At 36.9% G+C, this 19,351-nt stretch overlaps 1 protein-coding gene across 1 annotated transcript in view; it reads right to left on the reverse strand.

Annotated features, from left to right (window-relative positions):
* GNAQ (G protein subunit alpha q) overlaps positions 1-19,351 on the reverse strand; it is a 130,262-nt gene that overhangs the window by 18,871 nt on the left and 92,040 nt on the right. Inside the window, exons 3-5 of the mRNA XM_086769921.1 lie at positions 18,418-18,572; positions 7,548-7,676; positions 6,447-6,576 (exon numbers count right to left, since the gene is read on the reverse strand). Coding sequence (XP_086626047.1) covers positions 6,447-6,576; positions 7,548-7,676; positions 18,418-18,572 — 414 coding nt within the window. The remainder of the gene's footprint in view (positions 1-6,446; positions 6,577-7,547; positions 7,677-18,417; positions 18,573-19,351) is intronic.

Raw genomic sequence — 19,351 nt, forward strand, 5'->3', positions numbered from 1 at the left:
TGCAGAGTCCTCCACTACATAAAAAAGTAAATACAGTATCAAAACTGGAAGTGTTTCAAATTTTTGCCACTAGTATGTAGTATAATCTTGCAGCTATGCTGCTGTACCTAGCCACTGAAGAAAAAACTGCAATGGCTGTACAAATATTTTGATCAACAATTCAAATCCAGTAAGAGACAACTTCAAACACAGAACTCAGGAATAATTCCTTCCTTTTCTTCACTGGTTTTGAATCTTTCTGAGAACTAGTCTGACAAAAAAGGCTGCTGGTAGAGGACTGGGACGACACCTCTGTAGATGAGAAAAGTATTTTTAAATCAGCTGGCAGATGAACCCTACCTCTCCAAAAACTTAAATTTGCAACACAGTACTTGCAAATATAAGGCAATTTTATGTACCCAGAGGGACAGATGAACCAAGTGACAGCTGAAATTTGTCAAATCAACATGTTCAACAACCATAAAAGCACAAAAATACCGTCCAAAAAAAAGTGATCCAAAAAGTGGTCAAAAAACATGGCCCAAATACTGCTGTCAAGTATTTTTTAAATAAAAAATGGCTGTTAAATTAATTTTGATGAAATAACATGAGTGTCAGAATAACCAGTTTTTCATTAATACCTACATATTTTTGAGAAAAATAGGTGACAATATTTTAAAATTAAATTGTCACTAAAAAAGGCCCTTTTCTGGACAGCTTTGCCACTGGTTATTGAAATAAATAAGTGTTACTTGTCTTTGCCAGCAACTGCTGCCAACAGCAACATTTACCAGCAGCATTTCTGGCAGCCTTTGCAAGCAGGTTCACATTCAACCTCCCATTTCCATTATGAACCCACCGCCTTTAACAAAAGAGAGAGAGACTCTGGCTCTTCCCTATGCAAATACTTCCCGGTACTGATACTTTACATTCAAAGGGTTCTTTATCCACAAATGAAAAAGAAAATACATATGCATATGTGTGAATAGGTATGAAGAGATACAATACATAGAGCAACAAGGTTTGGCACAGGTGGTTAATGTGTTATTTTCTCTAGTTTCCAAATAAACAATGAGTTCTGGAGATTTTATTTCCAATGGAAATAACATTGTTAAATAATTAGGAAGATCATTTGAGGATCTTAATTCTATCTGGGAGTTCATATTATCCTTCTGCCCTATGCTCAATTGTTCTGGACTGCTGAATGTTGATGAAAAAAACAGGCAACTAAAGTATGTTTATTCACGATGCAGAAAAGAGAAGTGCTCTGACCTCAGCATTGTTTTCTTTCAGCCTCCATGCTAAGCCATGTAGGACTAGGCTGTGAATAAGGAACACAAAGTGCTGGAAGAGAAGTGGAAGCATGCCCAGATGCGAACAGCAAGATAGTTCTGATGAAAAAAGGAAATGCGTACTTCAGATAATTGCCACCATAAAGAGTGAAAGCATTCTGAACTCTGTGCCCTCATGCCATTTCTTATTTTCATCCCACATCAAAAGAAAATGTGGCTGGAACATTGTACCAATTTGTCATCCATTCAGGTTGCACTGACGAACACTACAGAAGTTCCATCTAGGCTCAGCACACTCATCTATTTTGCAGACTTATTTTGTTCAGATTCAAAACATGAGTACGTACGCCTGCATCTACATACCTGTATACACACAGAAATGAGTTCACAGTAAAAATACCTATTCTGGGTTTAATCTTATTATTTTCATGTAATTTTAATACATTAAACTTTAACTGGAATATTTTTAAACAAACCAAGCAACATGGATCCTTTCTACTTGGGGCAACTCCTTGCAGGGGGGTTGGACTAGATGGCCTTTAGAGGTCCCTTCCAACCCAAACCATTCTATGATTCTATGAATAACAACATTTTCCATTAATCCAAAGTACTGACATCCTTGCACAGTGCCTTTATTCAGTACTTCAGGCACAAAAACATTGCAGAAAATCACCCTACAAAGTTCCTTCATTCTCAGTTTGCAGTTGTGTCTGAGGTACCGAAGCCCTAATTTTCCAAATGTCTTATTTTGCCTTCATACAAATGTTAATTCTGATAAAATCACAAGACAGTAAATTCAGTATAAATTAAGTACTGTGAAGGTAACTACGTTAATTCAGATATCAACCATTAAATAAAGTAGGCTTTTTCAGGGTTTTAAAGAAGCTATGGCAAAACCCTATGGCATGACTACAAAGACGCTCCCCAAAGAAACAAAGTAATCTCCTTTCACTTATCCAACTATAATTATTCTACTTAGATTCGCAACAGAATTTATGCTGGAAAGAACAAGTGGAAGTCATCTGGTCCAACTCCTTGCACTCAGCAGCACTTTGTCATTAGATGAGGTTGTTCACAGCTGTGTCCAGTCAAGCTTTGAACATCTCTCTCCAGGATGGAGACCCTACCCCTCTAAGCAACCAATTCTACTTCACTCACTCATACGTAGCTGTCATCTTTCAGCCCTTGTGATCTGTGAACACCAAGCTAAACACAATTTTACTGAGGACTACTGTATTTACAGACTACTAAGTCACCAGACAGTTTTAATGATCCCCTGATGGTAATGTTTTAGACAAAGCCTTCTTAAGAACAGATTTATTTCCAGATTATTTAGCACCACACTGCTTCCAAAAGGGACCCCACCAGTTACAAATCCGTTCTTCCTTCCATCTCTCCTGTTTCACTTGTCTGAGTACCCCTTGAATTCCTGCAAGGTTTGTGCAATGGCTTTTTGGAAGCGTTGCTTGAGTTACTTCCAGATCTACTAGCTCTGTTCACATCTCAAAATAAACGTATTATGTCTTCCTGCTGCTAGTGCCATGCAAACGTCCGGTACTGGTAAATGAACCTGCTATTCTGTATTTCAGAAACCCAGAACACTTGATGGGGGGTCACAGGTGCACTTTGCTCCTAAGTAATAGCCACTGCTTTAAAAGTTTATGAACTCAGGAAAGACCTGTAAAGATCTGTATCTATAAAAACTCCACATTTTTTTAGTCACCATAGACCTATACAAGCTACATGAAATCATACACACCTTAAGACTTTTAGTGTGCTAATGGAGAAGAAAAATATGTGCAAGCATCAATAAATACTGTACATTTTTTTTACTTTTTGCCATTTTCAAGTACTTAACAAGCTCTGGAAAGATAAAAAAAAAACCCTCTTTTTTTATGAAACCAGATTTTACAGGTATACTGTGATGTCTCTAGTCCTTCCGTAACTCCAAGTGTTTAATGGTTCTCTTAGAAAGCTGGAACTCGTTTTTGCATTTATTCCACTGAGATAATGAGATTTTATAGCTACCTGTGATACATATTTCAGTGCAGCACATCATAAGAGTATGGATAAATATACTTTATCTAGAAATACTTATTTATTTAAGGAAACAAGTTTATTTTAAAAATGGGAAAGTTATGAATGTGCTTTTTGATAAAACTGGAAATTTCTCCAGATCTGATGGTATAATTCAGAAATTCAAAGCAAAAGCCTGACCTAGAGGACATAATACCTCATAAATTAATTTACCAGAGAGACGATTATTTCATTTTTTATCTCACCTCTAATTCTGTAAGACTTTTCTGAAAAACTGAAAAGATGAAACACCTGAAAATTTAACTTATAACGTTCTCCTTTGTCACATCATATCAGACTGAGGGACAATTTACTTAATTTACAGTTACTACTAATGTAATTAGTATATTATGTCCGCTGGATCAAATTTTGTCCTCATTTCCACCAATGAATCCAGATAGCCTTACTGTTCTATTAAGGGCAGAATTTGGAACAGTTAGCTATCTCTCCTTTTATATGTATTTAAGAAGAGAAAGGCACTTCAAAACTGTACATCATCTGACATTTTTAAAGATACGTTTAAATATACTGTCCTTTCCAATTCTTCTCATTTTGTATTTATGCACCCAAACCAGATGCTTAGTTATGTATAATACAGACACATATTTAAGAGAAGAGAGATAACAATTTCTGAGTAGTGCCTGTTACAGGAATCGTAGTTAAAATACAGTCGGGCAGCCACGTGTGCTTTTCTTCAGGATTGAAGCCCTCAACTCTTCAGCTGCAAATCTCCATTATGGGAGCACAATTTCATGGATGTATCATTTAAGAGACAACCTACATGGGACTCTGAATAACAGGCAGTCTGAATGCTTCCCTTATTTTCTATGTATGATAGAATACATACCCTTACAGAGTAGTTGCAATATATTCCTCAGAACTTTTAACACTTAACTCCTGCAAGGGCATGAAGACAGAAACAGTTCCCAGCTCAATGCCTTGAAAGACACTAGGCAAAGCCTCTCAACTCAGTATAGCCTCATCTGATTTATACTCCCAATGTATTTCTCTTGAATAAGCTGAACAAGGGAAGAAATGGATTTACAACTGAAAGTCTATGAGGCACTATATTTAGAAATACAAAATGAAGAATCTTAAGAGCTCTAAACCAGTTTTACAATGATGAAAGGTCATACAAACAGACATGTACCGAATGGCAAATAAAAATTCTTATAGATTTATGTTTACTCATGAAAATGAGATTAATGAAAAAAAAGTATTAACTAAAAAGAATGCAACAGATTATTAAAAAAATATAGCTTTCTTTGTAAAAACATACCACCGATGAAAAAGACTTCAGGCAATAACATGCAGTGGACTAATTAGAAAAATAAAGTAGGCCATCTTACAAAAATCATACTGTTTAAATCAGGCCATGAAAGCGAGGCAAAGGGAGCAGCAGAACACTGCAAGTTGTCAAGTCAGATCTTTTAATTTCAGTAAGAGGCACACAGATCAAAGAAGGATTAGATTCTATCATAGTATCACAATGATGGCACACATATGAAGAAAGTAGGGCATTTACACACACTCTCACACTTCGGTCCTAAATTTTAATATTGTTTCAAAATTTAAAAGTACGTGCAAAAAGTCTCTCTTGGCTGATACCAAAGTCTCCAAGTTAAGTTACTGTCTTCTGCGCTGAGCTTGTCACATAAGTGAAGAACAAAAATCTGGAGGGGCGTAAAATTCTTAATTCAAGGTGTCAAGTAACACATTTAAAACCTTTTCCCATATTTCTGCCACACCCACATTCAGCTAAACTATGCTTTACTTTACGTGGAATAAATCAATCCATTCTTGTCCTATGCGTTCTGGGACTGCACTGTTCAGAGATACAGAAGAGGGAAAAGGAAGGGCATAAAGCAGGGCTCTGGTATACCGATAAAAACTAGTCAGGCAGGCTACGGCTTGCTGAAAGTCAAAACTAAGCTGCTTAGATGGGAGCTTAGCTCTAAGTCAGTTTGGATCCATCCCAGGGCTGGAGTAACACAGGCCTAAGGCTGCTGGAAAGCACTACCAGGCTATGTGTGTATGACTTGAAAACAAAAACTGGTTTGAATTAAAGTTACGAATGTATTTTAAACTGAAAGACAAAAAGGTTCAAAAGTTTACCACTGTTGTTAATAAGAAACATAAATAGATGGAAGAACCATCTGCAAGACAATGAAGAATTCTACAGCTTTTGCCTCCAAGAAGTGTTTCAAAGTGTTTCAAAAGTGAAAACTTGAAAAATCAGAACAGCTTTATGAATAAAGTGATCTTTTCATGATAGTTGAAAAGTAGTTCTAGAAAAGCTATCACAACTTCAGCCATCATTTCAGTCACTGCAGAGCCCAAAACATAAAGGAAATCTTCAGTCAGATGTCATATTCAGTTCACAACACATGAACCCTTTTAGCTTACGAGAACACAGAGCAAGATTGTATACTTCATATTATTCAGTCTAGGAAGATAGTGCTCTGTATTCTACAGTAGGGATGCTCTAAGTCATGGTCTGTACACTGAAGTTATCTAACAAACCAGATTGTCAGATGTTAGGTTTGTCACCTAACTAGAACAGGATACACTTAGAAGAGAACCAGACTCTAGTAAACCTCTCCCTGTTAGACACTTCCTACGAGAATTTCTCTCTATGAGAAAGACAGTATGAGAACATAGTGATAAATAGCTAGCATCAGGAAGTTTGGAAGTTTATTTTGGATACTTAGAATAGCATTTTAAAATTAGCATAACTAATTTTTCTCTGTGATTTCCAATATATTTTGTTTTGACTTGTATAATTAAAATGCTTAATACTTCTGTGTTGACTTTGTGGCTACAAAAGAATAACGCAAACAGAAAAAGAACCAGACATTCCTGGCTGTATTCCTCTTCAACACTAAAAACATAGGTTTCTTTGAATCCTCCATGGAGCAGACCAGTTTTGCTGTATCTGAAGACTGATCCCCCCTCCCCTCTTGATCCCTGTAGTGCTTCTCACTCCAGTGGGTGCAGTTGTGTATGACTGCCGTTAGAGGCATTTGGAAAACACGTGGGACTGGACAAGTGAAGTTATTTTTTCTTTGGAATTGGTGCTTTTTGCTAATGCTTGCTTACCTCATTGTCTGACTCCACAAGCACTTGATCATATTCACTAAGAGCTACTAGGAACATGATTGATGTGACATTTTCAAAGCAATGTATCCATTTTCTTCTTTCCGATCGCTGGCCTCCTACATCCACCATTCTGCAAAATTAACATCGATATCAACTCCATTAATATCCTAACAGATAAACATACAAGCACACACACAATGACAAATTTCAAAAATTCAGTTGAAAATACAGTTTTGTTTGTTTTTCTTCATTACTTTTCCTGCTGATATTTAATAGAATCTGCTGTAAGTAGTCAGTTACTTATATTTGCTTTTAAGTCTCATGTGTTTTCTATATTTAAATTATTATGGGTCTCAAAACTCTCAGATTTCTGATACAGAAGGTCTCATGAGCCATGATTTGGCAACACATGCCCTGTGTATTCAGCAGAAACAGATGTGAACAGAATAGACTTGGTGGTCTGCCTTTTTCCCCCCAAATTATCAGAGTAAGAATTCACAACTTATTAAAGCTTTGCCATTTTTAAGAGCGCAATTAGAATACAATACAGTATCAACTAGAATTTGTAACAGCCAAAACTAAAACTCAGATTTTATCATAATCTATTCATACTACATCCCATGTCCCAGTGTAACTGAACACAGGTGTCTAACTTGCAACTGCACGGTTATTTTTTAAACAACTATACTTGCACTCAAGTAAGGTGATTTCTCCTAATGGAGAGTGATTTCTCTCTAAAAACCAACGACACAAGTGATGACTTTGTATTCCATAATTTACATTAATTATGAGGACAAATGATTGTATTTTCACATTATTATTCATAGTGAAACTTTGATACATATTATTGAAAATATTTTCTATCAGTAATAACTACCTTCAGAAAAAGACAAAGCTAATTGTCTTTCATCCTTTTGACATTTTTAACATCAGCTCCTTATTATACGTGGACAAGCACATGAAAATGTAATGACCAAGCTCAAGTTTTAAAAACATAGAATAATTGCTTTTTATACACTTTTAACCAATATCCTATGGTACTAGTAAGGTAAAAGGAAACAAAAGAAACAAAGCAAATGGGTGTTGAAACTCTTTTTCTACCTGAAGATGACGCTTTGTAAGTCGAATGGATATTCAATAATCCCTGTTGTTGGGACTCGAACTCTGAGCACATCCTGTTGAGTTGGCAGATAGGTGGAATCTGCTATGCGGTCCAGGTCGTTAAGATAGCTACAGACAGGGAGAAACAACAGGAATGCAAGACAGTGACACCATCATCCCACTGAGGAAAAGAGAAAGGAAGACTTGGGATTGGAAACGGGCTGTGGGGTAGGAAGAAGTACAACAGAAAAAAGAGCATTATCGGTATAAAAGAGGGGACAAAGTATAAAAACGTGTTCCATCCTCCCTTCCTGTACACTTTCACAGCTTCAGGTAAATTCTACAAAAGGGTAGCATAATTATTCTGGTATTTTTCATGAAAGTTTGCTGCCTTTCACATGTAAATTCTCCAAAGAGTCAGCTTATTCAGTTACATAATTCTAGGCAATGTAGAGACAAATAATATTACAATAGGTATGAGAAATATCAATTTACACAGTTTTATTTGACTATGTAACATATCTATTGATATTCATTCTGCAGTGCCTACACAGATACATGGACAGATAAACATGAACCTCCCAAGGAACACTGACCTGCTAGAGAAAAAGATCATTCTCGTTACAAAATGATAGGAGGACAAATGGTACTGTTTGGAGATTAAATTAAAAAAAAAAAAAAAAAAAAAAAAAAAAAAAAAAGAAAAACCCACCCACTGACAAATTAAAAAACTCTCTGGATCTTGTTATTAGAAGGTAGCACTGACTATTTAGTGGTACCTCTGGCAGCTGAAAGTCCTGCATTCAGACTGAAACATCTTATTAAGATAATAAGTCTGCAATACCCGAAATACACCCCAGCTGGCTAGCGAATAACCTGAAATTGCTAAAAAATTGCTTGTAAAAGTTCAGTAACTACAACACAAAAGCCTTCTGCTACTGCTTAATGGTGAGTTTCAACCATAAAGCACCAGTGTAGTGAAGGTTTTAATTAATTCTTGTAAGAGAGATGCTTCAAAAAAGAAGTGTACCAAAGTGTTTGTGATAGCCTGTTTGGTCCAGGAGCTGGACATCTCACAAAATCACTGCACCAGGCAGCTTGGGGTCTCCCCATGGCAGACGTCTGGGAAAAATACTGCTGCAAGAAATGAAGTTCTTGGGCATTTGGTTACTTCCCAGCACAAGACAGACCTACATTTAGCCACTCAGAAGAGAAATTAACCTACAGATGCCCTCAATCATTCTAGGGGAGGAGAGCAATGGTCTTGCAATTTATCGAATGATGATGATGTGTCACTAAGCTATGAACATGTTCTTTTCCTTGCAGTTATGAGTGAAGGTGCTCTTTTGAAATAAACCCACACATGAAATAATTAGACTTCTTCTAGATGCTCTGAATGATTTCTTAATGAAATAGTGAGAGCAAGTTATCCTGAACAATGACAGAAACAAAGCAGTTTGATTTCTACCTTACAGAAAAAATACAGAGGAATTAATTTGTTAGGTCTGGGTGGGAGCCAAAACATTATTTCCCTCACTATGATTTTACTCATGAAAGATTAGTCTGATAGTAAACATTGAATGTGAGAAAGCTACACACAGTTAGAAAGATGTATTGGACCGTATATCTCAGATAATTCAGAAGCTACTAGTCTGAAAATATTTTCTGGGAACAGTGATTACTTTCTGCCAATAAGAAAAAGGCTTGAAAGTCTGAGCACTTCATCTGCCTTCAGGTATTTTACACAAAAAGCAGGTAAATTCATAACCACCATAACAAGAGGCTGACAGAGACATGGAACTAGGTTTTGTTTTATGACTGTACTTTGGAAGGGTACAAACAAGCACTGTGGACCATTACATGCTACAGTGGTATTCATGATAGAGGGAAAATTTTAACTTAATAAACTGGCAGGTAGCCCATTTAAACAATCGCCTTGTTGCTTTCCTTTGGCAAGCTTCAGCTGTGGTCTCCAATGTAAGCCTCGTTACCACACCTCTGCACCATCAGAACAGTGGACATGTTACTAAGATAACGCTGTAATTACAACTGGCTGATTTTAGAAAGGCAATAATGTAAAGGGATATCATTAAATAGTTAAGTCCCATTTGCATAGCTGGAAGCCATTAAATGGGTAAATTAGGTTTTGGGTTTTTTTTGTCCTAACACAAATCATTGATATCCTTAAGTTCCAGAAGTTTTAATTTACCCTTATTTTTTCCTCATCCTCATTCAGTTCTTCTCAAGTTCTGCTCATTCAATTACTAAACAGCAATCTTCCCATTTCACCCACAGCACCTTACAGAGCCTATACAGTCCACAGAAGAGTCCTTATGCATCCTTACGAAGCCCTATTTTCTATCTCCGAAATTTTTTCACTAAACAGATCAAAGAATTTTGGGTTCTCTAAGAAGTATTTTAAATTATAAATTCAAATCCAGAATCAAGGAAGCAGTGTCAAAAACCAGTAAGAGCATCTCTCAGAAAAAAAATATCAAATAGCATGTACAAAGTCCTTTAAAAAGAAAATCTTTGTGATACTGACAAATCATAATCAAAATCTAAAGTCCAACAAAAGTAATTTAGAATATATCTTGCATTTTTTGGTTTTGAATGACATTTAGCCCCTACCACTTTTCCTTCTAATTTAATAAACAAAAATACTATTGTAACCATTTATTTAAATGAAAATGTTCTAGTTCTTCTTTGCACAATCTCATTTTAAAATCTTTTACTATTGCTATTTTCACGCTCCGAGCGTACAGCAAATAGTCAATGAAATTCTTTTTAAGTAAGAAAAAAAAAAATCTCTTAAGTTTTGTCTTTTTTTTTTTTTCAGAAACATTTCAGCTGAAGAATTAGTTGTGCTGGAATTCAGATTTTAATGAAGATTATGCATTGATGCTCTCAAGTAAAGGAGTAGATATTTTCTGCTACTGACTAACAGTTCTGCAGATGAGTTACACGTCCTGTTACATTATGAGGATATGTAACTTCACATTCTGCTATCAGCTTCAAGGGGGTTAAATAAGTTTCTGAAAATCAGACTGAAAGCTTTGCCTGCAGCAGCAACACAAAGTTCCCTTCAAGATACTCCAAAATCATTAAAAATTTCTTAAGTCCCTCTTAAAATTCATGTAACCTCTGAAAGAAAGTAGCAGAAGTAATAAAAAAAAAAATCTATTATCTTTGGGTAAGAACACGTATCATTGGGACTGACATCAAGGTCTTTCTTTTCCATTGTACTCACTGCTTTATATCACATCTAAAGATATTTGACATATTGCAGAAATCAATAGTCTCTCTTCAGTGGGCTACAATCTTCCTAAAATGCCAGTGGGACCAAATCAACACACTTACGCCTAATACATCATCATTACTTTTGTATTAATTGTATAACACTTTACTTCTATGTCCATAGTACTACACAGGCTAAAACCAAGACATTCCCTCTTCTTGAAGCACAAGAACAGACTTCTGCATTGCATTAGGAGGGGTGGGGTGGGGTGACAGTCTGATTTCTCTGAATAACTGATTTCTTGAGTATTTCAAAATTCTGAGAGGGAATACCTAAATGAATACAGGTGACCCCACCTGGAGTACTGCATCCAGCTCTGGAGCCTCCAACATAGGAAGGACAGGGACCTGTTGAAGCAAGTCCAGAGGAGGGCCACAAAGATGATCAGAGGGCTGGAGCACCCCTCCCATAAGGACAGGCTGAGAGAGTTGGGGCTGTTCAGCCTGGATAAGGGAAGGCTCTGAGGAGACATTATAGCGGCCTTCCAGTATCTAAAGGGGGCTTACAGATGGGGAGAAACTCTTTAGCAGGACCTGTTGTGACAGGACGAGGGGTAATGGTTTTAAACTAGAAGGAGACAGATTTAGGTTAGACATCAGGAAAATAATTTTTTACAGTGAGGGTGGTGGAACACTGGAACAGGTTGCCCAGAGAGGTGGTGGATGCCCCATCCCTGGAAACATTCAAGGCCAGGTTGGATGGGGCTCTGAGCAACCTGATCTGATTGGAGACGTTCCTGCTCCTTGCAGGGCGTCAGACTAGATAACCTTTAAAGGTCCCTTTCAACTCAAACAGTTTTATGATTCTATGACTATTTACGTAAAAAGGAAAGACAGCCAGAATACCATTAATATTTAAAGACATACTATCAGCACACACAATTTTCACATATTACTATTACAGCTCTTCCTGTAACAATGAAAATTCAGAATTTCATTTATTTGGTTTATCATAGCTTAATTCACTGCCACAATAAAGACATATTTTCAAATCTTCCTCATACCAAAACGGTTGGAAATTGAACTTTTTTTTTCGCCATATGAAAGCTGGGGTTTAAAGAAATTCTCTGCTCACCAGCGGAATCCAGAACTGAAGGCTAAATTAATTTAGCAAGCAGCAACTTCATATAAAAACATCAAAACATGCCAGCTAATGTCAATTATTTTCTACATTCAACTGTGGTCAAGCCCCACCCTAGCTAGCTCCACCTCTGCCCTCCCCCAGCTACCAACTCTTTCACTTGTGCAATGGCTTGATAACACATTTCTGTCAAAATTATTTGGAGCAGTGAAGAAACACTATTGAAATTGTTCAAATTAAGCTATTTTATTTGATGGACACAGCCTGCGGTGTGGGAAGTCCATAAGCTCCAGCAGGAAAGAAAGGGTGGAGTTATTTCCTCCACTGGCTCATCTGAAACCAGAAGAGGACTTAAGAAGCCAGAGCTATGTGAAATGTCTCAAGTCTCTGAATTCAGATGAGCGAGGAGTGAAAGAAAACAAAGATTTTTACTGACTTTTTGTATATTTGTTTACTAAAAAAAAATGATTCAGCATGGCTTTAAAGCACTTATCTAATGCAGCCCTAAACAAAGTACTCACAAATACGTTGCTTATCTGGGCAAACAAATCCTGTACACATACAAAAAAAAATTTAAGCATGTAAGAGATATGCACAGGGTATTTTAGGATGTGTGTCTAACTCAACAGTTATGCACAAATACTGCAATCAGCCTTTGCAATGCAACTAACTCTTCAGCGTATGCTAGAAATGGCTATACATGCACTCTTGCAAGCATACCACAAGACTTGTCATAAACATGAACTTCCACAAAAAGAGCGTTGCCAATAATTGCCCAAACCAGATGTTTCCTCAGTTTATTAACTTCAAAAATTCAAAATCGTAATAATGATACGGATATTGGAAATACCCTGGCAGCTGTTCTGAGGAATAGTCCAAAATTGGGTAACCATAAGCATTACCACAGGGAATTCAGTTGTACAGGTAGCAGCAACTGTGCAAGCCATTTAGGTCTCAACTAAATAGCACTCCGAGTTTACTTTTACCACCTGCTAAAAAACGTCTTACTCTGATGAGACACACTCTAGCTACATAGCCTCTCACCCAAACAGTACCTACTCAGCTAGGCATTACACAAACAAAAAAAAAGGGAAAACAGCATAAAATTACTTAAAAAAAAAAGCCAAGCCACATAGGTCTGAGTAAATTTATACTACAGACCAAGTTAAAAAAGTTAATTATACCTGTAATCAGTTTTGTAAAAATGAATTTTAGTGGCTGCTGAGGTAATTTTCCAGAGGGTTGCCATAGCGACAGGCAGAAGGTGCATTACCGAGGTGATGCCTCTGTAATGAGCTGCTGACAGTGGCCCTCCCTTGACGTCAGGAGAAACTGCCACCCCCGCTGCAGCACCCTTGTGACCAGACACACTGACCAGAAGCGAAGGAAGCCTTTTGTTTCCCACTCAGTGCTGTGAGAGAAGCACTTATTTTTAATGCGCTTTACATCACCTATGACAAGATCTAAGCCTGCAGCCAGCTTCACGGAAGCTGTCGGACTACGGAGGTGCTAATGATGCCCTTGAAAGAGAGCATGTTTCAAACGTATTGTTTGTCCACACTTCAAAATAAACACCAGGAGCAGGATTATGGGAGCAGACCGACTGTGTCTGTACTTTCCTACATGCCTTTCCCATACAGAAATCAGGCAAAGTGAGACTCCTAACTTTAATAAACAGACCAGAGTTGACTTAACCAATAACCTTCTTCAAAAAGTTAAATATGACTCCTGTCACCATGAACAGGTAGGTCAACATTCACCTTAATTCATGTCTCAGAGCCATGTCACCTAATGAAGACAGATCATAAAAACTCATTTGAATTTACTTTCAGTTTATGAGGTCTTGAAGCACCTTAAACATAAAAAACATGAGCAAGCACTTCAAATAAACTTGAGCTACTATTTTCCTGCATCTTTGAGGTCACATTTTTGTTGCAGATAATCAGGTGATAAAGTAGCACTTTCTCAGGAATGATTCTATAAGATGAATTTCTGTAACTATAAACTAAGTTTAGTGCACAGCCTTAATTAATTAATCAAGAGAAGGCATTAAGGCATGGGCAAACAAAGGTAGAAAAGCTACAGCCCTCATCCATCTATAACACTTGTTTCCAAGCTTAAAAATGAGATTGCTCTATTCATCAGTACTGCCTAATGACTCTTCTCAAACTCAGCAGGCAAAACTGACGTAGCACAATGCCGAATTAATACTCACTAGCACACTAATAAGTCCTATGCTTAAAGGAGTCTGCCTGGGAGACCTTGGGAGTACAGGAGAAATCCCTAGGGACCAGTGTCTCTGAAATACACTGCTGAAGAGAAGGGATCTGTCTGGCACCACACCAGAAATACTTCAAGAGAAATCACTAAAACAAAACCAAACATGTCAACATAGAGGTAACAATTGGCACTGATAAAAAGGTCTGTCTAAAACTAGTAAAGACTACTTGTTACCACCCAGCCAGTAAACAATGTGACTGTCTCTTTATCTATATGGGGAGAATGAGAGTAAACTGGAAGGGAAAAACCTCAAGAAACTCTACAAAGTTTGTTGTTTAACAAAGTTTCTCGAGTGATTTCATTGTAACCACAGCTAAGAAAGCAAGGCTTACCAGCAGTACCTCATATGCAAATACTTTCACTGTATTCAACCACATGTAAGACAGATACTGCATGGCTGACTTTTTCCAGATATGACAGTAACCATAAATATTTACACCTTTTCAATGCTAAAGCTCTTAGGTTTAACACAGAAAAAAAGTATTTTACTCGAAGTTATAGTTCGCAGGTATGACCCTGTACAAAATGCTCTCTCTCACACACGTACAGTGGTGGTGCAAGTGAAAATAAAACTGTAACTAAAGTTTACGACTAAGGGTAATTAGGCAAACTATTTAGTAAGATTTTATATATGTCTGCCTTTTGGAGCCTGGCTATTCGCTACCCTCCATACTGTTGTTGGGGTTTCATGTAGTTTTGAGCGGGGGGCTGGGGGGGTGTGTGTGTGTGTATAGTTTTGTTTTTGCAAAACTCTGAACTGGCTGATAAGATGACCCCAAACTAGCACTAATCTTGATTCTGTGCTGGAAACCAAGCCTTGACAGGGAGAGGCCTTTTTTTTTTTTTGCATTTTTGAAAATACATACAACTTGTTTGTCTTTCAACTCCAGATATACAAAATGTTAAAGGTGCTGTAACAGGATTTTTCCTACCTCACAGAGCTGCTAGAAAAACTGACACAAGGGTCTTCTTTGCTAACATGCAACAGCACAGTAAATTAAATCAGTTTTCAGTGTACAAACACAAGCCATGAACAAAGCTAAGTGTAAACGGCTGTTCTCAGAATTTCTGTAGAGGTTTGCATTTCTAAGCCTCTTCATCACTAGTGAAAAGTTGAGGCACATTTACCAGTTTCCAGAACTATCTAGTCTTAATCTAAAGCACATACAGTAAACCTAAGATCTTTGCAGTGAGGTAAGAAGTCTGCACTGTATTCTTTTTATTCTGATCTCACCCAAATCCCACTTAGCTGTCTCTCTCAATTTCCTATATGTCTAAAAGCCAACCTCAGCAAAGGCTAAAAAAAGCAAGCCATCAAATAAAAAAAAATACTTGTGCAAACTTTTCTTAATAGGAAATGTAGTTTAAAAATTATACAGATATTAAAAATATGTTCAGTACTGCATGAAAAAAAAAAGGATCCTGAAGGAAATACATACTATATACTGCTTTATATAATGCTGCTTCCCTTTCCGAATTTCCCTAGATCTGTTGCATAATTTCAGTTTTTCTACAGGATGCAGTACTTTGGTATGCAGCAGATTTCATGACCCATCTTTCTTTAGACCTTCCTTTTGTGTTTGAGGAGTGTATCTAAAGCATAAGATAGGGTTAGCATGGTTCTCCTGCTAGTACCTGACCTTAATCTTCAGGCTTTCATTTTTATTTGCTGTTTTTATCTTACTGCAAACCTTACACAAGCAAGGCAGTGTAAACTGTGAATACCTAAAAGCAGAATCTACCATTCTGCAACATGAATTTTCCCCAAATATAGCTTTACAACCTGCAACCACATTTTTACAAATGAAGGGAAGAAAGAATTAATGAAAAGTATTAAAATGTTTATTAAATAATGATGTGTTTATCTATCTTATAAATTATGAGTATATGGTTTTTCACCGCCAACAAGTGACTGTTACACGGATATCACATAGAGAGTTACTCCTAATTTGCTATATACAGGTGTCAGCTACACAGCAAGTCTCAATTTAGGACAATATTTGTCCTTCTGAAAGGCTCACACAGACCCATGATGCCCTAGGAATTTCCTACATGAAATATTTCCTATATGAAATAAAAGAATGAATGTTCTGATTGCTAGAGGCAATATCAGCAAAGAAGGTAAACTGCTGTAGTAAAAATTGAGATTCATACGCTCATCCTGCATGCCCCTAAGCATATGCTATTTATCACACAGTAAATCACACTGAAATAAACCTGTTTCAGATGTGGAACATGGAAGCAAAATGTTATTTTAAATGGATAAGTATGAAAGAATCAATTGCTCAGCTGAAGTTATGAAAAACTTCAAACTCAGATGGAATACTGTCATACAAAAACTACTAGATGACTAAAGCACTACAATTCATGCAACGGTTTCACAGAAGGGGAAACATGAACCTTCAATGACCAGACATCATAAGAGGCCATCTTCTTCCTTGCTAACAATCAGTGATATTCTGAAGATGTCCACAGAGTCACACCTTGGAGCTCTTATTATATGGTAAAATACGGGAATCTGCATTTCTGTACTAACTATGCAGCTAAGTCAACCCAGATGATCACAGGTAAATGCACAGCTGTGTAACTGTAGGAACTTCAGTTGTTTAAGGTGATAGTAAGTACAGAAACAAAAGCCTGAAGGACTCTTATGTATGTATGAGAATGCCATGGCATGTACGACTAATAAAGTAGTGCGTTAGATAGTAACAAAGTGGGGTATTAAATACCCACTGGGATAGCTAACACAGAAGGGTAGGAACTTGAGGGAAAATGATATTTAATTATCTGAAGTGTTAGAAAACACAGCCATGGAAGGGAAACAAAACAGGTATCTTCAGTGCCTGGGCAGCAACCAGAAAGTCCTTGGTTGGAGGTACACAATGACATAATACTTTAATTTCATAGGGCCAGAGAAAGACTAAGTTTTCCAGCAAGGCTCTAGGATACTTTCCAGTTCTAAACACTTCCTATTTTCATATCATGAAGGGAAAGCCCTGTCAGACTGGGGAAAAATGGTGATTAATCTCCACAAATTCTAGTTGCAACACGAATTCTTCAATTTGTCACACAAATGTGAAATGTTACTTACGACAACTGTCTCTCTCACTGATAACAGTAAGACTGTTGCCTCTCCTTCCTTCAGGATTTGAAAAGTCATGATATAGTCAGACTGTTGGCTAGTAACCTATTCACACTTGGGTTAAGGTCTTGACAGCCTGTACAGTACATATTGAACGATCTCATCTCACACAGCTGTTACTTAAGGTAATCCACAGTGTGGTGTTGGTTTATATCTGTCTCACACTGTGAACAGTATCTTAAGTGGAAGTGGTTTAGCACTGAGTAAGTGGGTAAGTCACACTGTAATGTATATGGGAAGCGAACAATCACTATTTACCTGACGTGCTCTTGACTTTTCCACAGAGAAGTCTAGAAATTGGGCTAAACCACCACACTTTTAAAAACAACATGAATACCTAATCCAAACTTTAGAGCATGCAATGGCAAGGGAAAGAACTGAATATATTTGCTGAGCTTCCAAGAGGTTCAAATCAACTCCCATAATGCAGGAAATGTTCTGTCTTAGACCCTACCTTCACCTCTTCCAGTAAACACACATTTGAAGTATTCTTCCAGGGTACTAGCAGTGGGTATAAAAACAAAAAGTGTAGCTAACAACGATAAAGCAGGTCAAAAGATGAGAGCAAGTGGTAGTACAGAAATATAGAGGATATATTAGAAATCAGAATCAGAATTTAGAAACAATAAAAGAAACAGAAAATACAGAGGAAGAGACTTAGGAAGACAACGCATAATAACAGCAACAGGTGCAAAAAAGCAATACAGGCAACAGACTGAAAATACTATGACTATAAAAGCACAGAGGAAAATTACTGAGAAGATGAGAGGCTCATGCAAAGGATGAATGAAGAACACATATGACACTGACACACGCTTAAAAACATTTACATATATGCTTATAAGACATATTGACATTTATGCTTATGAGAGATATGGTCGACAACAAACACAGATATAATCCTAATCCTCCACTCTTTGAAGTATCCTCCAAATTCAATTTAGTAAGTGTATAATCAGGTACACGTACACAGATGTGTATATATTATACAGTATAAGAGGCTAAAAAGTAAGTTACTTTGTTAGAAATGGAAAGTGATACATAGTTGTTAGCAGCCACCATGTACTTACTATTTAGTTGAATCTGATAACTGATACTCCCGTCGTCTATCGTAACACTCCTGAATTCCAGGGTCATTCCATAAGCTCCTTATTGCATCTACATACGGGTGCTCAAAAGTTGACACCTTCTCTACATCGACTTCTCGAACTAACTGTGCATGAGCCTAATTCAAAACAAACAAAACAGTAAAATTTACTTCATTTTCTATGTTTGCAGACAACTTATATAAAGTGAACATGATTAACAAGAACAATGTTTCATATTGACTGTATCACCAACTTGTATACACAACCTGAAAAACCACATACCACGAAGAAGGTTGTGAATATGGAAAAAGGAGACAATTGGCGTTCCATAAATGAGGAAAAACAGAAAAAGACCTTAACTTCTTAACGGAAACTATATAGATCGCAACATTAATCGGCATACCTTTCATGCTAAAAGACACCGTTAAACACAATACCTACCATCCATTCTACCAACTAAACTACTCATCAGCAACTGACCCCAGGACAACTTGGACAACACAAAGACAGAAAAGACAGAAAAATCCCAAAATATTCAAAGATGGATATTTTACCAAAATCTGTATTCATGTGAACAAACCCAGTGATGGTTTAGGAAGGAAATAGTAATGTCCATTGATTAGGGAAGACCTTAAAGTAAACAGTGATCGAACAAGAATAAGTAAGAGTACTGAGTAAATTATGAAGTGATGATACAGCATGTCCAAAGACAAGTAGTTTTAAATATGTTCTAATATTATTACATAAAGTGGATTAATAAATGTACATACGGGCTCTTATTTCAGGCTATGCTTATCCAATCCAGTACTGTTTAGATGAAATGGATGAAGTATTCACTTTAAAGTTTGTATGTAATTAAACTAATTTTAAATAAAGCTTTCATTTTTTATTTTTTTTTTCAGGTACAATCTTAACA

Source organism: Chlamydotis macqueenii, chromosome Z, assembly GCF_036417535.1.
Source record: "Chlamydotis macqueenii isolate bChlMac1 chromosome Z, bChlMac1.mat, whole genome shotgun sequence".
NCBI lineage: Eukaryota > Metazoa > Chordata > Aves > Otidiformes > Otididae > Chlamydotis > Chlamydotis macqueenii.